This window comes from Chionomys nivalis, chromosome X (genome assembly GCF_950005125.1).
Source record: "Chionomys nivalis chromosome X, mChiNiv1.1, whole genome shotgun sequence".
Taxonomy (NCBI): Eukaryota; Metazoa; Chordata; class Mammalia; order Rodentia; family Cricetidae; genus Chionomys; species Chionomys nivalis.
The window spans coordinates 75554876-75578258 of NC_080112.1; the positions used below are offsets into that span (position 1 = coordinate 75554876).

Sequence of the window (23383 nt, forward strand, 5' to 3'; positions counted from 1 at the left end):
AAAGAATTTTAATTAGGATTTTATTTCATTGAGCTATACATTTTTCTCTTCTCCTCTCCCTACCTCTCCCCTCCCCTTCAATCCTCTTCCATGGTCCCTATGCTTCCAATTTACTCAGGAGATCTTGTATTTTTCTACTTCCCATGTAGATTAGATCCATGGATGTCTCTCTGAGGGTCCTCATTGTTGTCTAGGTTCTCTGAGATTGTGATTTGTAGGCTGGTTTTCTTTGCTTTATGTTTAAAAACTACTTATGAGTGAGTACATGTGATAATTGTCTTTCTGGGTCTGGGTTACCTCACTCCGTATGATGTTTTCTAGCTCCATCCATTTGCCTGCAAATTTCAAGATGTCGTTATTTTTTTCTGCTATGTAGTACTCCGTTGTGTAAATGTACCACACTTTCCTTATCCATTTTTCAGTTGAGGGGCATTTAGGTTGTTTCCAGGTTCTGGCTATGACAAACAAAGCTGCTATGAACATAGTTGAGCACATGTCCTTCTGGCATGATTGAGCATCCTTTGGATATATACCCAAAAGTGGTATTGCTGGGTCTTGAGGAAGGTTGTTTTTTAATTTTATGAGAAATTGCCACACTGACGTCCGAAGGGACTGTACCAGCTTGCATTCCCACCAGCAATGCAGAAGTGTTCCCTTTTCCCCACAACCTGTCCAGCATAAGTTGTCATCAGTGTTTTTGATCTTGGCCATTCTTACAGGTGTAAGATGGAATCTCAGAGTTGTTTTGATTTGCATTTCTCTGATGACTAAGAATGTTGAACATATCCTTAAGTGTCTTTCAGCTATTTTAGATTCCTCTGTTGAGAGTTCTCTAGATCTGTACTCCATTTTTTATTATATTATTTGTTCTTTTGAAGACCAATTTCTTGAGTGCTTTGTACATTTTGGAGGTCAGACCTCTGTCTGAAGTGGGGTTAATGAAAATCTTTTCCCATTTAGTAGGCTGTTATTTTGTCTTGTTGACCATGTTCTTTGCTTTACAGAAGCTTTTCAGTTTCAGGAGGTCCCATTTATTGTTTCTCTTAATGTCTGTGCTGCTGGGTTATATTTAGGAAGTGGTCTTTTGTGCCGATGTGTTCAAGTGTATTCCCACTTTCTCTTCTATGAGGTTCAGTGTGGCTCAGCCAGTACTCTTAACTACTTAGCCATCTCTCCAGTCCCCAGAGAATAAAGCAGCTGAATGAAGCCATGGTGTTAGTATCTACTCAGCGAGTTATCTGATGCTTTCTAAAGCACTGCTCTGTAACGTAGGAAAGTAGAACTGTGGTGTGCCTCACTTTATTTATTTTACTTAGGCAGTCTTTAATGAAAGTTGTACATGAGATTCCTCTACTGTATCTTCTCAGTGGCTTCTTCCTTTCTTCTTTCTTACTTGTCGAGACTTGGCCCTCCTTTCCCAGGATTTTTTTTATATAGTCTTTGTCCAGCTTTAGCCTGGTGATAACCGCTTTGCTGAGGTGTGTGCCCACGTGGGTGACCAGTTGTGTCTTTAGCCTTTTCTCACTGCACTCATTCAATGTAAATGACATATTTCTTCCTGTACATCTGGACTGCTTGGCCAGTCTGATGGGCTTTATAGTATCCTCAGAGCACAAACTTTGTCATCCTTTTGAATGGGCATAGACAGAACATTATACTTCTGTCTCAGCTTTTTGGAAAGAGGGAAAAAACCTGATGTTCCTCCAAATGTGAGAAAAGATGTGTTGAGATGCCATTTGCCATTCTTGGTCTGTCCTGAAGTCATAAAGGGATTGAATTTCATTTTGGTGGCTGTAGATAAAGGGATCCCTCACTTTAGGTATATAAACTTCTGTTTTTGTCAGTTGCAAAGTAGAAATAATAATGCCTAAATTAAAAGATTTGGCCAGGCAGTGGTGGCGCACGCCTTTAATCCCAGCACTAGGGAGGCAGAGGTAGGCAGATCTCTGTGAGTTCGAGACCAGCCTGGTCTACAAGAGCTGGTTCCAGGACAGGCTCCAAAACTACAGAGAAACCCTATTTCGAAAAACAAACAAACAAACAAACAAAAAAGATTTGGAGTCACATATGTGAGAGCACACAATATATGTGGAAACATTCATATATGGTGTATATGAAAGTCTAAGGCTAGATATTTATAAAAATACCTTCTAACTTTCTCTTTTAAAATATTTTAAAGACTTACCTTTTATTATGCATAAATGTGTGTATCTGTGTGTGGAAACATGCATGTGAATGTGAGTGCAAGTGGTCATGGAGACCAGAAGAGTGGTCAAAGCCCTTGAAGCTGGAGTTAGAGGCAGTTGTAAGTTACCGCATAGAGGTACTGGGAACTGAACTTGGGTCTTCTTCAAGAGTAGTAAGTGCTCCTAACCACTAAGCCTCCAGCAGCCTCCTTAAACATTTTTAATCTTTATTTCACTTACTCTGTGTGTGTGTGTGTGTGTGTGTGTATGTGAGAGAGAGAGAGAGAGAGAGAGAGAGAGAGAGAGAGAGAGAGAGAGAGAGGGAGGGAGGGAGGGAGGGAGGGAGGGAGGGAGGGAGGGAGGGAGGGAGGGAGGGAGGGAGGGAGGGAGGTATGTGAATGTTGGAACATGTGTGCCCCTGTGTGTATATATGTGGAGGATAGAAACCAGCTTTGAAGAGCTGTTGTTTCCCCTCGAATTTCTTGGAATTGGACTGAGGTTGTGAAGCCTGCATAGCAAGCACTTTTATCTGCCGAGCTGTCTTGCTGGCTCCAACCTTTGTTCCCTAAAATGAATATTTAAGTTATTGTCTTTAAAATTTTGTATTGACGTCCAAACTATGACCTCAGTATCAGAGAGTCAGAATTTGTTCAAGACCAAATTTGTTGAGAATTATGTTGCTAATTAATGTTGCTTCTAGAAATGGAAAAAATTATGGAGTTCTGTGTTCCTTATTTTTCTCCCGAGTTAGTAACTCTGGAATTAAATTTTGAGTTCAAGACTATGACTTATTAAACAGTTTTCATGTTTATAAATGAAAAAGGTGTTCATTATTAATAAGAAAAATATACATCGGCAGCTAGGTAGGATGTGTGATTTTGACACTGGTTTTATTTAAACAGGGTTGAGCTTTGTTTCTTTTATTTTCACAGCTCTAACTGTAAATGAATAACCAAATTTCATGTCTTCTTCTAAAGGGCTACAATAGGAGCATCTCACGAACAGAAACCATAATACGCTTTGCTTTTCAAGCCTCTATCACAGTTCTGTGTATCGCATGTCCCTGCTCACTGGGACTAGCTACTCCAACTGCTGTAATGGTGGGCACAGGAGTAGGTGCTCAAAATGGGATACTTATCAAAGGTGGGGAGCCCCTGGAGATGGCTCATAAGGTAAGAGTCTCCAGAACTAAGAATTGCACTATCCAAACTTACACTCGCAGCTTTACTGAGAAATAGGGGCCTTAGTTCTTTGCATGTGGTTCCTAGGCTGAGCTCTTCTGGGATTACCCTGAGGGTTGAAGTACAAAAGCTGTGATGTTGGTTCTTCTTCAGATTGGCCTTAGTTATTTAAGATCTCTACTAATACTCCCTCAGCCATTCCCTCACAGCAGACCCGAATGGAGAACCTGTAGTTCAAATCCATCTCAGATTACACCCGTCTTCAGTACTTGTCTGGGAAAATTTGCCAGGGCTTCCCAGGGTTCTGACCTATTTGTATCTGACTCCACCTTATGGGTGCTGCACCTGCAATGGCAGTGCCTTTACTGCCACCAGCTGGCAGTTTTCAGTTATGACTTCAATTAAAGGCATGCTCTCACTAATACAATCTTATTTCAGTGATATAAAACATATATAGATACATGGAGGATACATAGTACATGGCTAAGAACAAATCTGAAACCTTGAATAGCTAACACACATATGTATTATATGTTAGGACATTTTAAAATACATATGGGTGTATTGCCTGCATGTGTGTCCATATACCACATGCATGCAGAGGTTAGAAGACGGTGCTGGATCCCCCTAGGACTGAAGTATTAAACAGTTGTGAGCTGCCATGTGAGTGTTTGGAACCAAACCTGAGTCCTCTGGAAGAACAGCCAGTGCTTTTAACCATTGAGTCCTCTCTTCAACCCTGAGGAACTTTTAAACGATTAGTTTTTATTTTTATTCATGTGTGTGGGTACCCGTGGGGCCAGAAAGTCAGATCCCCTAGAACTAGAGTTACAGGTTGTTGTGAGCTGCCCAGCATGGGCGCTGGGACCTGAACTGGAGTCCTCTGCAAGAACACAAGTGCTTTTAACCACTGAGTTACCTCTCCAGTTCCCAGGCTTATAATATTTATGGAAATAAATTGGCATAATTTTAAACCTAAACATCAGGGTTCCCTTTTTGCAACTGTTGGACACCTATCTGAAGAACAAAGACATTTCCTTATGTGAGCACAGTGCATTTATCAAAATCAAGAAAGGAATATTGACAGTGCTATTGTCTAATCTGTAATTTCATGTTCTTTTTTCCTGTTGTTTCTATGATGACCTTTATCGCAATTTTTCTCTTGTTTAGGATAATGCTTTGGATATTATTCTTATCTTTTTAAATCAGTTCATTGGGCTGCTCAGTCTTCAAGGTTCTCATTCTGAGTTTATGATGAAGTGAGCCTGCTCTCCAAATTCTTTCCTTTCCCTATGTGGTCTAACTTTCTCAAATTGCTTCCCTGAGCTTCCTCTTAACATCCTAAGTTCTTAACCAAAACCTAGTCAAGGCAAGCAACCCAGCTGGGTTACCTTCACCCTAACATTTACATTTTCTGTTAGTCATCTGCTGTTTACCCAGATTTCTCTAATAGATCTATAATTCATTAGTATCGAAAGCCCCTGTGTTTTCCCCAGAGATGCCAGTGGTATTTCTTACCCATCAACAGCAACCCATAGCTAACAGCTCCAATTGTTTGACATAAATTCAGAGACATTTAACAGGATTAAAACTGAACTGTTGGGTAGGGAAGTTGGTTGCTACAAGACCAACTTAGTGTGTTCACACAAAGATGATCAGTTGATGAAGTTATGAAGCCAAAGGACAGTTTATTAAGAAATGAAGTAGCAGTCTGTTAAAAAAAAATAAACCTGTTTCTCATTTCTGGGAGGATGATGTCATGTGGATGCATTGTATTTTTAACTTTTCTCCAGGTAAAGGTAGTGGTATTTGATAAGACTGGAACTATTACCCATGGAACCCCAGTAGTGAATCAAGTAAAGGTTCTAGTAGAAAGTAACAGAATACCACGCAATAAGATCCTGGCCATTGTGGGCACTGCGGAAAGTAACAGCGAACACCCTTTAGGAGCAGCTGTAACCAAGTACTGCAAGCAGGTACAATTTTATATTTCATATTCATGTTGGTATCTCATATAGAAATGATGCAGACCAAATCTGGACTGGCTTTTGACTATAATTTTTGTATATATTGAGTATGGGGATAAAGAGAATTGTATTTTCTTATTTAATTGCATATGTTGGGGCTGGAATATAGCTCAGCTGGTACAGTGCTTGCTTAGATGCTTGAGGCCCAGGGTTTGATCCCCAGCACCTATAAAGTGAGCATGTTGGCTCATGATTTTAACCTGAGAATTTAGGAGGTAGAGGCAAGAGGTCAGAAGTTTAAGGTCATCTTCATTACATGGTAAGTTTGAGACCAGCCTAGACTGTATAAGACTTTGTCTCAAAAATTATTGATTATGCCCTAGTTTTTACACATAGACAACTGTAAACATAACAAAAGAAATGAACCCCTGTTTGACATAAAACATCAAAATGTAAGTAATATGTATTAGCCAGACAGTTATGGCACACACCTTTAATCCCAGCACTGGGGAGGCAGACAGATGGATCTTTGTGATTATCCAGGCCAGTCTGATTTACTGAGCTAGTTCCAGGACAGCAAGAGCTACACAAAGAAACCCTGTCTCAACCCCCGCCCCAATAAAATCTGTCAGGGCAATTTCTAGATCAAAGGGGGCTTAAAGTTTCACTTTTCATGGCCATTACTAACATCAGCACAAACAGTTCTATCAGTTTGTACCTGCACCCAGAGTTTTGAGTGCCTGTCTTCTCATACACTTACCATCGCTATTCTTCTAATTAAAAGTTATTATACCATTTATTTATTTGTTTACTTATTTATTGTATTTTGTTTTTGTTAGGAGCTGGACACTGAAACTTTGGGTACCTGCACAGATTTCCAGGTTGTACCAGGCTGTGGTATTAGCTGTAAAGTTACCAATATTGAAGGTTTGCTACATAAGAGTAACTTGAAGATAGAAGAAAATAACATTAAAAATGCATCCCTAGTTCAAATTGATGCAATTAATGAACAGTCATCAACTTCATCTTCTATGATTATTGATGCTCATCTCTCAAGTAAGCTAATTTATTTATAGTAGTTTGTAGTTTTTTTAGCTGGAAATTTTCTTATTCTTTTTTTTTAAATGAAAATAGATTGTTCTTTCATGCAATACATCCTGACCACAATTTCCCCTCCCTCCACTCGTTCCATCTGCCCCTACCTCCCTTTTACCCTGGATTGACAACCCCTCCAACTCCCATCAGAAAGGAGCAGGCCTCGAGGAGCAACAACCAAACACAACAAAACAAAATACAATAAAACAAGGCAAAAATCCTCACACCAAAGCCAGACAAGGCTACCTAACAGGAGGAAGAGCCCTAAGAGCAGGCAAGAGTCAGAGACATGCCCACTCCCATAGTGAGGAGTTCTACAAAAAACACCAAGCTAACAGCCATAACATATAAACAGAGAACTTGGTACTGGCTCATGTAAGCCCTGTGCTTGGTACTGCAGTTTCTGTAAGCCTATATGAGCCCTGCTTAGTTGATTTAGTGGGCAGTGTTCTCCTGGTATCTTCTATCCCCTCTGACTCCTGCAGTCATTCTGCTGCATAACCCCCTCCCCATCATGGGATTCCCCAAGCTTTGAGGGAAGGGACCTAGTGAAGACCTCCAATTTAGACTCTGGCCCTGCATAATGTCTGGCTGTAGGTCTCTGCATCCACTCCCATCTGCTGCTGGAGGAAACCTCTCTGACGGCCAGACAAGGCAATGATCTATGAGTATAACAGACTATTATTAGGAATTATTTTATTGATTTTTTTTAGATTAATCATGTTGGGTTCTAGCCTAGGTCTCTGGGCTATCCACTTTCCTGTTCCTGGCCATCCAAGCAGTATTTTTTGTGGGTTCCTGCTCATGGAGTGGGCCTCAAGTTAAACAAGACATTAGCATATTATGCAAGCAGGATAGATTGTAGGTCAAAGGTTTTGGGTCTGGGTTGTTGTCCACATTTCTCTTTTGGTAGCCTACAGAGTACCTTCCTGCATCAAAGAATCTGGGACATAGGAGTAAGGGCTCCATGCAGCACCAGCTTGACTTCTACATGTTCAGTGACCTGTGTGGATATTGTCCTTGGCAATGGGGACCTGCTGTCAGTTTGCAGAGAGCAACCCACTGTCCTTGAATTTTACTGTGTTGTGTAGGGATCTCCAAGGCACCCATTTAGCCAACAACTCAACCAAATAGAACCCAGTCCAACCATTGGAAGCCTTGCCTGGCTACAAGAGATAGCTAGTTAAGATTCCATATTCCCTATTGCTAGGAATTCTCACTAGAATCACTAAGATTCTGAAAGTTTCCACTACACTAGATTTCCACAGGACACTCCAGCTGCTCCCAAACTCTAGCCATCTCTCCCCATACTGTTTCCATCCCATCTCTCACCAGCACCTGATCCTTCCCACTCCCTTCCACACCTGCTGCCAGCTCACCTGCAAAATCTATTCTATTTCCCTTTCCCAAGGAGATTCATGTGTTCTGCCTAGATGCCTCCCCCATACTAACCTCTCTGGGACTGCGGATTGTAGTTTGGTTATCATTTACTTAACAGCTAATATCCACTTATAAGTGAATATGTATCATATTTGTCTTTTTAGGTCTGGGTTACCTCACTCAGGATGATTTTTTTCCTAGTTTCATCCATTTGCAAATTTCATGATATCATTTTTTAACAGCTAAGTAATAATGGTCCATTTTGTAAATGTAGCACATTTTGTTTATACATTCTTTTGTTGAGGAACATATAGGTTGGTTCCAGTTTCTGGCTATTATGAATAAAGAAAGCCATAATATAGTTGAACAAGTGTTCTTACCACAGTATAGAGTGTCCTTTGGGTATATGCCCAAGAGTTAAGTATAGCTGGGTCTTGAGGTAGATCGAATCCCAATTTTCTGAGGAACCGCCATATTGATTTCCATAGTGGCTGTACAAGTTTGCATGCCTACCAGCAATGGAGGAGTGTTCCCCTTGTTTTACATCCTTAACAACCTGTGCTGCCACTTGTGTTATTGATCTTAACCATTCTGATAGGTTTAAGATGGAATCTCAAAGTAGTTTTTTTTTTTTTTAAGATTATTTATTTATTTATTTATTATGTATACAATGTTCTGTATGTGTGTATGCCTGCAGGCCAGAAGAGGGCACCAGACCTCATTACAGATGGTTGTGAGCCACCATGTGGTTGCTGGGAATTGAACTCAGGACCTTTGGAAGAGCAGGCAATGCTCTTAACCGCTGAGCCATCTCTCCAGCCCCCTCAAAGTAGTTTTTATTTACATTTCCCTGCCTAATGGCTAAGGATGTTGAACATTTCTTTTTTTTTTTTTTTTTTTGTTTTTCGAGACAGGGTTTCTCTGTGGTTTTGGAGCCTGTCCTGGAACTAGCTCTTGTAGACCAGGCTGGTCTCGAACTCACAGAGATCCGCCTGCCTCTGCCTCCCAAGTGCTGGGATTAAAGGCGTGCGCCACCACTGCCCGGCCTGTTGAACATTTCTTTAAGTGATTCTCAGCCATTTGAGATTCTCTATTGAAATTCTCTTTTTAAATCTGTTTCACATCTTTTAATTGGATTATTATTTTTTGGTACTCAGTTTCTTGAGTTCTTTATATATTTTGGGTATTAGTTCTCTGTCAGATGTGAAGTTGGCGAGAATCATTTCCCATTATTTATGCTGCCACTTGTGATGGTGTCCTCAGCCTTACAGAAGTTTTTCAGTTTCGTGAGGTCCCATTTATTAATTGTTGATGTCAGTTCCTGTGCTATGTGCTATTGGTGTTCTGTTCAGGAAATTGTTTCCTGTGCCAGTGTATTCAGGGCTATTCCTCACTTTCTCTTCTCTCAGGTTCAGTGTGTCTGATTTTATGTTGAGGTCTTTGATGCACTTGGACATGAATTTTGTGCAGAGTGATAATTGTGAATCTATTTGCATTCTTCTACATGCAGACACCAGTTTGAACAGCACCATTTGTTGAAGATGCTTTCTTTTTTTCCAGTGTATATTTCTGGCTTATTTATATAAAAAAAAATCAGGTGTCCATACACATGTGGATTTATGTCTGGGTCTTCAGTTTGATTTCATTGATCATCATGTTTCATGTCTTTTTGTTTTTTTGCTAATACCATGTGGTTTTTATTACTGTTGCTTTGTAGTACTGCTTAAAATCAGGGATGGTGACTCCTCCAGCAGTTCTTTTGTTGTTCAGGATTGTTTTAGCTATCCTGGGTTTCAGATGGCTAACTGTATATAACCTCAAGCTGTTGTATAAAAAACAAATAAACAGCATGATTGCATTTCATCCAATCCAGTTTTACCATAGGGCTTCTGATGACATCACCCAGTTACTCAGAAACATTTGCTGACTGTGCTTATTGACTTCTGTCTTAGGGTTTTTATTGCTGTGAAGAGACACCATGACCATGGCAACTCTTATAAAGAAAATGTTTAATTGAGGGGGTTGCTCATAGTTTCAGAGGTTCAATCTCTTATTATCATTCATGGCGGGGAGCATGGGAATGTGCAGGCAGACATGGTGCTGGATGAGGAGCTGATAGTCCTATATCTTGCAGGCAACAGCAAGTCAACTGAGACACTGGACAGTAGCCTGAGCATAGGAAACCTCAAAGGCCACCCCCACAGTGACACACTTCCACCAACAAGGCCATACTTACTCCAACAAAGCTACATCTCTTAATACTGCCACTTCCTATGAGATTATGGAGGGCAATTACATTCAAACTACCTCAGCAACTAACTAGTCTAGGGTTATGAAGATAAGTCTGAGCTGATTTTTTGTGATCTTTCTCTTATTTCTTTCCTTAGCTGATGAAAATCATACATGTTTTACAAGACCCTGTGGTCCTCCTCTTTCTCCCCTCTGCAAATTACCTATTTATCCTATAGAAATTAGAGTTCTCTGGCAGTGTTCTTTTGTTTTGTTGTTTTGTTTTTTGTTGTTGTTGTTGTTATCCCAGATGGTCATTACTTTTTCATGAGAGGAGGAGTTACTCCTCATTTTGCTAAGAAGTATCTTCTTTAGATCCTATGTTCTCTGAATTCCTCAGGGCCTTCCTTCTCTGTTATGGCCCCTTGCTGCTTTACATTCTATGTTTCTTCTTATAGCAGTGTCTCTAAACCATAAACACTTCTTCCATCAAAAATCACTCTATTTCCATGAAACATCAAGAAAGTATAGGCTTGTGGAATTCACATTCTTACTGAAGAGGCATGCATCAGCTTATTACAAACCTACGTACTCCTGTTCTGTTCAGAGCATGAAACCGTCTCTCTGACTGTGGACCCCCAAAGCCCACTCCAGTGCTTGTTCTTCACTCTGCATTCTGCATGACCTCACAAGGCAGTTGAAAATATTGGTTGAGTATTCCTCCAAAAACTCCTTTCTCCTCTGTGCATATGCCTTGGCTATCTCTGGATTCTTCTCTTCCCTCTTTAGGCATTCTTTCTCATTCTTTTTTGATGCAAATATTAGCTATCCTCAATGATTTACTTGGTGTTTGACTTTCTTCTTATTGTTTTTTGTTGTTGTTGTTGTTGTTTTGAGCCAGGGTTTCTCTGTGTAACAATCCTGGCTGTCCTGGACTCCCTCTGTAGACCAGGGTGGCCTTGACCTCACAGAGATCCACCTGCCTCTGTCTCCCACACCTGGCTTCTCATCACTTTTTTCATCACCACTCCAAATTCTGTACCTCTTGTGGAGATGTATTTCTTAGGTGTCATATTGGTGTGTCGTCTGATCGCCAAAATAATCTACTTACCTAAGTGTTCCAGAACCTCCCCTACCATTTGTACCCAAGTGATTTTGCTAAAATCAAATCTGATCATACTACCTTCTGACATATGACTTTATTTTAGTGGTTTATAGTCTATTTTATTGTTTGTGGGCTTTTGAGGGGAGTTTCGAGACATATTTTCCTCGTGTAAAAGTCCCAGACAGGATTTCTCCATGTAAAAGTACTGACTGTCTTGCAACTCACTTTGTAGATCAGGCTGGCCTTGAACTCAGAGCGATTCATCTGCCTCCACCTCCCCGAGTGCTGGGATTAAATGTGTATGCCACCATGCCTGGCTGCCTATTTTTGATTTATGGTTCTTTTGAAGGAATGTGCTGAAAATTGTGGATCACCCCCATACTAAGTAATTATTATGTCTGGCTTAAAAGATTCACTTGTATCCTAGAGCCCTTCCATGGATCTTAACTAAGGATATGTGTTTTTTTTGTTTGTTTGTTTTGAGATAAGTTCTCACTCTGCCCATGGCTATTCTGCAACAGTTCACTATATCTACCAGGCTAGCCTCAAACTCATAGAGATCCACTTACCTCTGCTTCCTGAGTGTTGGAAGGTGTGTGCCACTGTGACCTGCTCAGAATCCTCGTTTTAATTGTTCTCACTCATTCAGGACTTTGGTTTCTGCTCTGCAATGTTCAGTCTCTTGCCTCCCTTATTAGTCATCTGTCTTTCCCTGATATTCCACGTGTGCTCTATGTTCTTACGATATTAGTTGCCTATCTATAGTTTCTCTTCATAATCCACCATTTATTCTTTTACTTTGTTCTTGAAAATTTTTTCATACAATATATTTTGATCATATTTTCTCCTCCCACAACTCCTCCTATACCCTTCCCACCTCCCTACCCACTCAACTTCATCTTCTTTCTTTCTCCCATTCAAAAAACAAAACAAAAAGACACAAAAAAGAAAAATCAGTAAGACAAAAAAATGTCCAAATGAAGAAAAATGAAACAAAGTCCACAAAAATACCACTGAGTTAATTTTGTGTTTGTTAACTACTCTTGGACACAGGGCCTACCCTAGAGTGTGGTTAATATTATATACCTGATGACACTCTGTTGGAGAAACCTGACTTCCCTTTGACAATTGGTATCAATTGCAGGTAGCTTCTTTGTTAGGGATAGAACCCCATCTAGCTTTAACCTATGCAGGTGTTGTATATCCTGCCACAGCCTGAGTTGATATGTGCAAAGGTCTTGTTGTGTATAGAAGACACTGTTTCCATGGAATCATCCATAACCTCTTACTCTTAAATATTTCTGCTTCCTCTTCTTCATAGATCCCTGAGCCTTAAGGGAAGGGGTTTGATGAAGACATCCCATTTAGGCTGAGTATTCCAAAGTCTCTCACTCTCTGTACACTGTCCGGTTGTAGGGCTCTGTGTTAATTTCCATATTCTGCAAGAAGCTTCTCTGATGTTGATTGAGTGAGGTATTGCAGTATGTCATTAGGAGTCATTTTATTCCTGATTCTTTAGTGAAATAATAACATTAGCTTTTACCCTATTTATGATCTATCTACTCTCAGGGTCTTGGCCACTTTAGTAGTGCCAAGTATGAATTCCATTTCATGGGGTAGGCCTTAAACCTAATCAAAAAGTGGTTAAGTCACTCCCATAGAATTTGTGCCACTGTTGCACTAGTATGTCTTACAGGCTGGTCACTGTTGTAGGTGGCAGGGTTTGTTACTGAGTGGTGATATTGATGGCCTATCTTTTTCCTCCATTGGCGTGCATAGTACCTTCTGGTACCCTGAACACTAGTCATTAGGAGTGAAGCTTCTGGTTTAGGCACCTGCTGGACTTCTCCATGTTCTATGATGCAAGTAAGTGTTGTCTTCAGCAATAGGACCTTACCAGTAAAGAACAACAAATAACCTTGGCAGTACCCTGTGGTGTTTTTTGGGGGTGTGTTCCATGGGGCCCTTTCATGGCCTGTCATTTCCTACTTGTTATTCCATTTACTGTTTTCTCCATGCAGTGGCCTCACCCACAAATAACATCTACCCTGTTGACTTATGCTTGTCTTTCTAGATCTGACTGACATCTCTTTTCAGTGACACCTTTGCTGATATGCATTGATAGAAATACTTGCTCTTCTTAAATGTTAGCTGTACTTCCTTCCCATTTTATTAGACACACTATGAAATGATTATTTCCTGGCCACTTCTATTTCTCTGTGACTTCTTTTTATTTGTCTATGGATGTAATATCAAGTAAGTGACATGTCGGAAATCATTCTTTTTGTTGAGAATCTGTTGTATTAGGGACTTTTCATAGCACTTTGAATGATCATCAGCGAGGGCAGAGGCGGAACTCAGTTCTCTTCTCCCCTTGTGCTTAGCACGTGTGTGAGGCCCTGAGTTTGATCTCCACTACCACTGAGAGGAGATGGGAGTTAGGAGCAAGGAAAGAAGTTGGAAGATGAGTTACTGGGCTGTTTTCATAACCCAGGAAAACATATTAATGGCTCAGACCAGTGTGGTAACAGTAGAGTTTGTAAGAAATGATCAAATTCCGGATGTGTCTTGAAGGGTAAGCTGGAAGATTTAATTACCAAATTAGATATATAAAATGTAAGTAAAACAAGAGTCAAGGAACTGCTCTTCCAGAGGTAATAGGTTCAATTCCAAGCACCCACATGGCAGCTCATAACCAGCTGTTAACTCAAATGCCTGGAGATCTCATGCCTTCTTCTGACCTCCACGGGCACTGCATGCACATGATGCACAGACATTCATGCAGACAAAACACTTATATACATAAAAACTAATTAATTTTTAAAAATTAAAACACAGGAGCCAAAGTCATATCAAATTTAGTAGCCTACCCATTTAGATAGATGAAGTTACCATTTAAATAGTATAAAGGAGACAAGAGGAACAATACGGGAGACAAGATTGTGAATCCAGTTTTATAGATGTTACATTTGGCTGTCTGATAGCTATGTAAGTGGAAGTATCATATAAATGGAAATATTAGGTAGGCAGTTGTCTACAGGGACCTGAAAATCCAGGAAATAGGCTGAATTAGAGAAACAGAATTGGGAGTCATTTGCTTTGTAGATCTGTGGTATTGAGTACTATAGTCACTAGTTATATATATTATTAATTTTGAGTTAATTAAAATTTTATTTCATGTAAAATCCAGCTCTTTGATCATTTGGGCCCTCAATAGCCACATGTGTTGGCTAGTGACCATAGGATCAAATAGCAGATGTAGAGCATATCCATTCTTGCTGGAACAGCTGTTCAAACCGTACTAGGTTTACTAAAGTAAAGGTCACTGGTGTATGGTGGGAATAGTTTATTGGAGTAGTGGAGACTAAAGCTTTATTTGAGTGTGTTCACAAGAAAATGGGCAGTGGTGAATTAGAGACAACTAGTAGGGGAAATACTTCTCTTGTGCACAGAAGTAGAGAAGTGTGATAGCTAGAGCAGTGAGCTCAAGAGGCTCCTTCTGTTTTTAAAGATAAGATAATATGCAGCAGAGATGATAGAAAATTGATTATTCGGGAGGTAGAGAAGAGAGTAGTTGGGGAGATGGTCTGGAATAGGCAAAGGAGTGTGTGTACTAGCATACAGGTAGAGAGATGGTCTTTGGCAGGCACAGACTGTTTATAACAGAGGGAAAAGAAGCTGTGTGCACCTAGGATGCACAGGAGTGGGGAGATATGGCCATGAGAAGTCCTCTTATGATTGCAGGGAGCAGTTGCATGTCAGATGAGAATGGGGGAGGAAAAGGGGGCGGAAAAGTTAGATTTGAAAGCAGAGGAGATTTCAAATAGTCATCCTGAGAAAATAATGAATGGACTAGGGACATGCAGTCAAACATCTAAAGGCTCACTTAAAATTAGTGAGTACCAGTTTAAAACGAAACATCAACATAGTTGCATATTTCCATGTAGCCACATTAGCTATTGATGCAATTAAATGTTTGAATTGTGGTTTTCGAGCGTCAAAGGGAAAACCTCAGTAAGAAGGGAAGCTCTGAACTAATACGTTCTATCCCCGTTTCCCATCTTGCTTGAGATTGAACCTAGAGCTTTCTTCACTCAGGCTAGGCAAGGGCTCAGTCACTGAGTTATATCCCTAGCGCTTGAACTAGCACTTGAACAGTATAATGGAGTTTTCTATTTGGAGCAAAAGCTTAAGGACCTTTAGTCATGGTAACAACATGGGCTCAGAGGATATGGAAGAGCAGAATATATTCCTGGAAAACTTGAAAATCACTGTCAGAGGTCATATTCTACCAAAAATGTATTAGAGTGACTGCAAGGTTAGGCAAGAAGAACTTGCCTCAAGATGGATTTAAAAGTTAAATAAGCTCACTAAATGTTATTTCTGTATTTCTAGATGCTGTTGATACTCAGCAGTACAAAGTCCTCATTGGTAACCGGGAATGGATGATTAGAAATGGTCTTGTCATAAGTAATGAAGTAGACAGTTCCATGATTGAACATGAAAGAAAAGGTCGGACTGCTGTATTGGTGACAATTGATGGTAAAGTTTCTCTAAAATGTTCTGTGACACAATTGTGATCTCAGTCATTATTTTATGTGTCTGTGGAACTTAAACTCTGAGGATTATTCCAAAGAGGCTTGAATACAAAGTTATAATATTAACAAAATATGATTATTGTTAATTAAGGATTTTTTACCCGCTGTTATGGCACAAGTATTTGGGAGCCTGAGATGAAATTATGACTATCAGGGCTACATAGAAAGCCCCTATCTCAAACAACCACCGCCACAACAAAAACCTAAATCAGCTGGACATAATGGTACATGCTTGTAATCCCAGCATTTAGGAGGTGGAAGCAGGAAGCCCAATAGTTAGATGATGCTGTAGTGAGCTCACTGCAAACCTGGGCTACAAAAACAAAAAGCACTAAATTTAAAAAGGCCAAAATATTAGGCAGAGTTCGGAGAACCCTTAGGAAGAGGGGGAGGAAGGATTGTAGGAGCTAGAGGGATTAGGGAGACAAGAACATGGCCCACAGAATCAACTAAGCAGAGCTCACAGGGGCTCACAGAGAAGTCTCACATATCCCAAGAATCCCAAGATGGCCTTGAATTCACTATATAACCAAGAAAGACCTTGAACTTCTGAGCATCTTGTCTCTACCTCCCAAATGCGGGAATATAGTTGTGCACCACTACGCCTGGTTTATATGGTACTGGAGATTGACCCTAGGGCATTGTAAATGCTAAGCAATCACTCTACCAACTGGATTGAATCTCCAACCTTGCACTATTTTTAATGCATAGTACATTTTTCTATGTAAAAAAAAATTGGGGGGAAGGGAGGTTCCGAGACAGGGCTTCTCTCTGTATCCCTGGAACTCACTGTGTGGACCAAATGGCCTTGAACTCGGAGATCCACCTGCTTCTGCCTCCCGTGTGCTGCAAAATTAAAGGCGTGTGCCACCATCACCTGGCTATATGTAAAATTTATGTCAATACAGTTCAATAAAAATTTTAAATTCTGTTTTGGGTGTGTGCTGAAAAGATAATTCTATGATGAAAAGTACTTGCTACTCTTGCAGAAGACCAGATTTTGATTCCCAGAACCCATGTTGAGTGGTTCACAGTTGCCTGTAATATCAGCTCTAGAGGATATGCCCCCCTGTGTCTGTGGGCATTGACATAGATGTGTGCAAAATTACATACAGATACACAGAAACATACGTACAATTTAAATCTCAAAAAAAAAAACCCTTAAAAATCCTGTTGGAGATGCAGTTCAGCAGTAGTTTCATACCTGGGTTTCATACCTACTACTAGGGAAAAAAGTAGGGTGGGGAGGGAGCCAGTTATGGTTATGATCACCTTGGGAGGCTCAGGCAGGAAGCTTGTGTTTGACTATCTGGGACTACATAGTGAGACTGATAAATGATACAGTGTTTGCTTAGCATGGGCACGGCCCTGAGTTCAAACCATAGTACCAAACATTAAAAATAACTAAGGTATACATATTATTTTATTGAGGTTTATTTTATTTGATGAAATATTTTTTATTATTGCCATATAATTGTACTATTTATTTCTGCATTCTGGAGATCAAACACAGGACTATATATTCAAGATAGGCACTTTACAAATGGGGCTACACCCTATAATTCTAGAATTTTATTTTAAGCTACATGCTGTATAATCATTTCCATGTTGTTACAACTTTATTTTTTAATTGTATTTTGTATTTTACTTATATTTTTCTGTGTGTGTGTGTGTGTATGTATGTATCTGTCTTTCTGTCTATATGAGGGTACATAGGTTCCACAGTGCACAGGTGAAGGTCAAAGGACAACATGTGAGAGTCCGTTTTCTCTTTTCAGCATGTGGATTCTGAGAATCAAACTTAGGTTGTCAGGCAAGCATCCTAACTCACTGAGGCATCCTGCTAGCCCTAGTCCTGATATTTCACCATAATACTGCAATAAGCATACACATAAAGTTTTACATGCTTCCTATTTGCTAGGGTAAATTTCCAGTTCTGAGACTATTTATTCAACATTTACAGTCTAGTGTAGGAGTTCCTTCTGTTTGTGTGTTGCTTTCATTGGTTAATGAATAAAGAAACTGCCTTGGCCTAGTTGATAGGGCAGAACTTAGGTAGGTGGGGAAGACAGAACTGAATGCTGGGAGGAAAATAGGCGGAGAAAGGGAGAGACACCATGGAGCTTCCAGAATCAGACATGCCAAATCTTTCCTGTAAGCCACTGCCACGTGGCGATACATAGATTAATAGAAATGGCCTAAATTAAGGTGTAAGAGTTAGCCAATAAGATGTTAGAGCTAATAGGCCAAGCAGTGATTTAATGAACACAGTTTTTGTGTGGTTATTTTGGGGCTAAGCTAGCTGGGCAGCTGGGACAAACAAGTGGCCCTCTCCTTGCAACAATAATCCTTGCTAAGTATAAAGGTATTGACTTCATAATTTTAGTTAGGTACAGGATAAAGCATAGAATAACATTTTATTCTATTGCAGTTTGGGTGTGCAGAATATGCACACCGTAGCCAGAGGAGGACAGTAGATGTCTTGTCCTATCACTTTCTCTACCTTACTCCCTTAAGGCAGCATCTCTCAATGAACCTGAAACTAGACTGACAACCAGCAAGCCCCAGTGATCCTTCTGTCTCGACCCCACTACCCAGTATTGGGGTTACAGAATTTTGAGTCCTCATGCTTATGTAACAAATATTTATATCCACTGAGCCATTTCTCCAGCCCTTTTACTTTTGTTTTTCAAACAAGAAAATTAGGGCCTGGAGAGATGGCTCAGTGGTTAAGAGCGTTGCCTGCTCTTCCAAAGGTCCTGAGTTCAATTCCCAGCAACCACATGGTGGCTCACAACCATCTGTAAAGAGGTCTGGCGCCCTCTTCTGGCCTTCAGGCATACACACAGACAGAATATTGTATACTTAATAAATAAATGTTTTTCAAAAAGAAAATTAGTACCTTTTGGTAATTTTCTCTTAGCATCAAATATCAGTTTTATCTCCATTCACCTATTAGTTTTTCATTCTGTTTGCATTTTAATTAGCTAAAAAGTATTTGTAGCTATAGTTTTAATACCTAAGGGTGGGTGTCTTTTAGTTTTTAGTGACATCTTAATTTTCATTTTACTACTATTACCTTCATTAAATATACATACTTTATCGATTTTATTTTCCACAAATATGGAAGCTTATCACAGAGTGTGTGGTATAAAGTCTGTATGGATTAGGATGTTTTGAGTTAAACCAAGCCCTCAATGACTTAACAGAGTTCATTTCTGTCTGAAATTTTATTCTGTTTTGTTATTCTTCTTTCATCATAATTTGTTTTTCCTATATTAGATGAGCTGTGTGGCTTGATAGCCATTGCTGATACTGTGAAACCTGAGGCAGAGCTGGCTGTCCACATTCTGAAATCTATGGGCTTAGAAGTAGTTCTGATGACTGGAGACAACAGTAAAACGGCTCGATCTATTGCTTCGCAGGTAATTCATTGGTTTACTTAGTTATTGGGATGTGCTAACATCTCATTCTCAATACACATTTTCTTTCTTCCGTTTAAGTGCTGAGAAAGTCACCTTACCTATTGTTTGCATTATCATCATGTAGCTATCCCTAACCGCTTAAAAACAATCAGTGTGGTATGGTAGAAGGACATTGTATGTTAGAGATGTGAAAAGGTATTTGCATAGCTTGCAGGATGTTTGAGTAGCATTGCTGAACACTGGTTTCTGTTGATGCTTCTGTTGAAATGATGCACATAGTTTTCAGCAGTGCCGCCAATCCTTCAGCATCTCCTGCTGTAAAAATGGCAGGAGCTGCATGCAGGTTCCTTTCTGGTTCATTCTGGATGCCACCAGTGGGACTCTTTTCTTGGACATACCATTTGGCTTAACCCTACATTTGTTTCACTTCCAGCATTTTTTTTATTAAAAAGCACTTAGAATGACTTCTTTCCTCTTCTAGTGTGTATGTATATAGGATGTGCATGTATGTGCGCGCGCGCATGTGCCACAGAATGTGTGCGTAGGTCAGAGGGTAAACTTGTGGAAGCTCGTTCTTTTCTTCATTGTGTGGGTTCTGGGGACTGAACTCTGGTTTTATTAAACTTGGTGGTAAATACCTTTACCCACTGAACCATCTTGATGGCCCTCTTCTAGTAAGTAACAGAAGGAATATGTAAGTACATTCTTATGTAAGAATATGAAGGTTGTAAAGAATTTGTACCATTTTCCACATTCTCTGTCAAATTCTCCCACCTTACTTTCGTGTATGCATATACCTGTATCCAGGTTTGTAGTTCTGTATTTCAGTACTAATTGGATCATTTTATAGTTTATTAAATAGTTTTTATATATAACAATATTTCCTAGATCTTTGTTTATGTCTCGGTACATAAAATTATTTCATTCCTTCTATACTGCTGCATAGAATTCTATAGTATGGATGAATTATAATTTATATTACCATTCCCCTACTAGTGAATGTTTAGGTGGTTTTGAATTTTTCATTTTTGAAAACTAGCAATAATAAATATTCTTGACATCTTTGGACATGAAAGAGTGTGTCTAGATATAGTTGAAAGCTGATTTTCCAGAGCAGATGATATGCACACTTTGAATGCTCTTACCATGAAGACAGTGTCATTCTGTTCATAATAACAGTGCACAAGATTGCTTATTGGCTGGAGAGATGGCTCAGCCATTAAGAGAACGAGCTGCTCTTGCAGAGAACCTAGGTTTGGCTCTCAGGGTAATGGCTCACAACCATCTTTAACTCCAGTTTCAGGGCATCCAGTATCCTCTTCTGACATCTGTGAGCACCAGGCACATGTCTGGTATGCTTAAAAACATGCAGGGAAAACATTAAGAATAAATAAGTCTAGTAAATAATGTTCACTTCTTCTCATTCTCAGTGAATATTATCAGTCTTTTAAATGTGAGCATCTGGCAGGTTAAAAATGATGGCTCATGATTCTAAGCTCAGCTTTGTTTGCAGTATTTAATATTACTTCCTGAAATGAATTGAGTTGATTTTTCTTCATATAGGTTGGCATTACTAAGGTGTTTGCTGAAGTTCTGCCTTCCCATAAAGTTGCTAAGGTGAAACAGCTTCAAGAGGAGGGAAAACGGGTAGCGATGGTAGGAGATGGAATTAATGATTCTCCAGCTCTGGCAATGGCAAATGTTGGAATTGCCATTGGCACAGGCACAGATGTAGCCATTGAAGCAGCCGATGTGGTTTTAATAAGGGTAAGTAAGTCCTGGACCTCCAGTGGTACAGTCGGTTAGCAGGCAATACTCATACACTAGAGTAGGTCCTGTGGTCTGAGATCTGAGGAGTGAGCGATTGCCTGCCACGGTTAGTAAGGCGTACTGTGTAGTGATCCTGCCCAGAGTCCCATGTTCCTTCCTAGCTATAAAGTCTGAGTTTGGAGTGGAGGTTACTGACATTCTCTCTCAGTCCAGCAACACAAATGAGAATCACAAGCTTCTGATGTTAAAACAAGATTTAACAATAATATAACTGTCTACAACAATATTCACTGATGTTAGTTAAATATTCAATCCGTATACTAGCACACAAACCTAAAAACATTTTCAGAACCCTCATTTTTTTTTGAAAAACCTCTTCCAAACTTGACTCAAGGCTTAGCAGTATCTGAAATTGGTACTTAATTCACAGTATATTCCAAGACATACATAATCTCCATTGTACAGAGTGATGAGTAGAAGAGTTCCTAGTGACGTTAGACTAGTCTCACTAATGTTGCCGATCTCTCTCTTCTCAGAATGACCTTCTGGATGTTGTAGCAAGTATCGACTTGTCAAGGAAGACAGTCAAGAGGATTCGAATCAATTTTGTCTTTGCTCTAATTTATAATCTGATTGGAATTCCCATCGCTGCTGGTATGTGATTCTTAACAGCTTTTACTTTCGTGGTTAAAGTCATTGGACACCTATCATATTGGAAGAATTAGGTTTAGTTTTGACCTTAGTTTTTGCATATACCTTGCTAATTTGGTGAGAGGTGATGTTAAAACCAGTAATATTCAATGAAGTTTATCACAGCCTAAGAATTTGTAAACATTTTGATACTTTAAAATTTTTTCCCTTCAATATTATAATTTGAAAAAATTCATACCTAGGTAAACATTGAAAAAGTAGTACAGAAAATCTGTACCTACACATCTGCACACACACACAATTAAAAGAAAAATAAAAGGACTGTGCAGTGGTGGTACACTTTTTTAATCCCAGTACTCAGGAAGCAGAGACAGGTGGGTCTCTCTAAGTTCAAGGCCAGCCTTGTCTACAGAGTAAGCTCCAGTACTTCTAAGGTTACACAGAGAAACCCTGTTTCAAAAAAACCAACAAATTGACAAATAAATCTATTGAAAACAAATGTGTCTTGACATGGTGGCTCACATCTGTAATCCCAGCATTTGAGAGGCAAAGGCAGGAGGATTGCAGCAAGTTTAAGCCTAGCCTGGGCTATATATCATGTTCCAGGTGTCAGAACTACCATAGCAAGACATTGACCCAAAAAACATAGATTGATAGATGGGCAGATAGAGAGACAAATAGATTTAAAATTTTAAGTTAAAAAAGTGGGTCAGGTATGATGCTGCATACCAATTTAATCCCAGCACGTATGCAATTCTCTGTGAGTTGAGGCCAGTTAGGGCTTCATAGTAAGATGCTATCTCACAAAAAGAAAGTATGCAGAAAAAAGAAAAGAAAAAGCATGTGTGTGTGAATTAGTAGAGTATGAGCTCCGGTACACTAGAGAACCGAGGACTATCTACCTATAGCTAACAGGATGCACCCTTGGGAAATTCTGAAACATGAGTAAATGGGGACAAGAATATTCATGAGAGCACTCACTCTACTAAGAAAAAAATGACAGCAACACAAATCTCTACAACCAAGAGGATAAAATGCTGAAGAAATAAGAACATAAATTGTGCATATGTTATAAATGTGTTCTAATTCAAATTTGTTTCCAGGAGTTTTTCTGCCCATTGGTTTGATTTTGCAACCATGGATGGGATCGGCAGCAATGGCTGCTTCATCTGTTTCTGTAGTACTTTCTTCCCTTTTTCTCAAACTGTAAGTATGATGACTTGCTCATCATTTTCTCAATAGGTTTGATTCTTGTATTGATGAGTATACCCAAGTAAGTGTGTGTGTGTGTGTGTGTGTGTGTGTGTGTGTGCGTGCGTGTGCATGTACCTGTGTGCACAATGTATGTGGCGGTCAGAGGTTGCCATCAGGTGTCTTATATTTTCTTTACATTATATTTTGAGGCAGACTCTCTGACTGGACCAGGGTTCACCAGTTTAGCTAGACTGAGCCTAGCCCCCAGGTTCTTCCTGCTTCACTTCCCTAGCACTACATCACAGGTACAGGCACCACACCCAGCTTTGATGTGGGTGCTGGGGATCCTAACTCAGGTTCTCATTCTTGTACAGCAATCACTTTATCTGCTGAGTTGTCTTCCCAGACTCCTGAACAATTCTTAAGAATTATTAGGGAAGGGGGCTGGAGAGATGGCTCAGTGGTTAAGAGCATTGCCTGCTCTGCCAAAGGTCCTGAGTTCAATTCCCAGCAACCACATGGTGGCTCACAACCATCTGTAATGAGATCTGGTGCCCTCTTCTGGCCTGCAGACATACAGACAGAATATTGTATACATAATA

The 23383-nt window shown here is 39.8% G+C and overlaps 1 protein-coding gene across 2 annotated transcripts in view; it reads left to right on the top strand.

Moving 5' to 3' along the window:
• Atp7a (ATPase copper transporting alpha) overlaps positions 1-23383 on the top strand; it is a 112886-nt gene that overhangs the window by 85463 nt on the left and 4040 nt on the right. For both annotated transcript variants that reach the window (XM_057759037.1, XM_057759036.1), the window contains 8 exons: positions 3164-3358; positions 5161-5343; positions 6174-6390; positions 15539-15685; positions 19024-19166; positions 20730-20933; positions 21473-21590; positions 22691-22793. In XM_057759037.1, the coding sequence (XP_057615020.1) occupies positions 3164-3358; positions 5161-5343; positions 6174-6390; positions 15539-15685; positions 19024-19166; positions 20730-20933; positions 21473-21590; positions 22691-22793 (1310 nt within the window). The remainder of the gene's footprint in view (positions 1-3163; positions 3359-5160; positions 5344-6173; positions 6391-15538; positions 15686-19023; positions 19167-20729; positions 20934-21472; positions 21591-22690; positions 22794-23383) is intronic.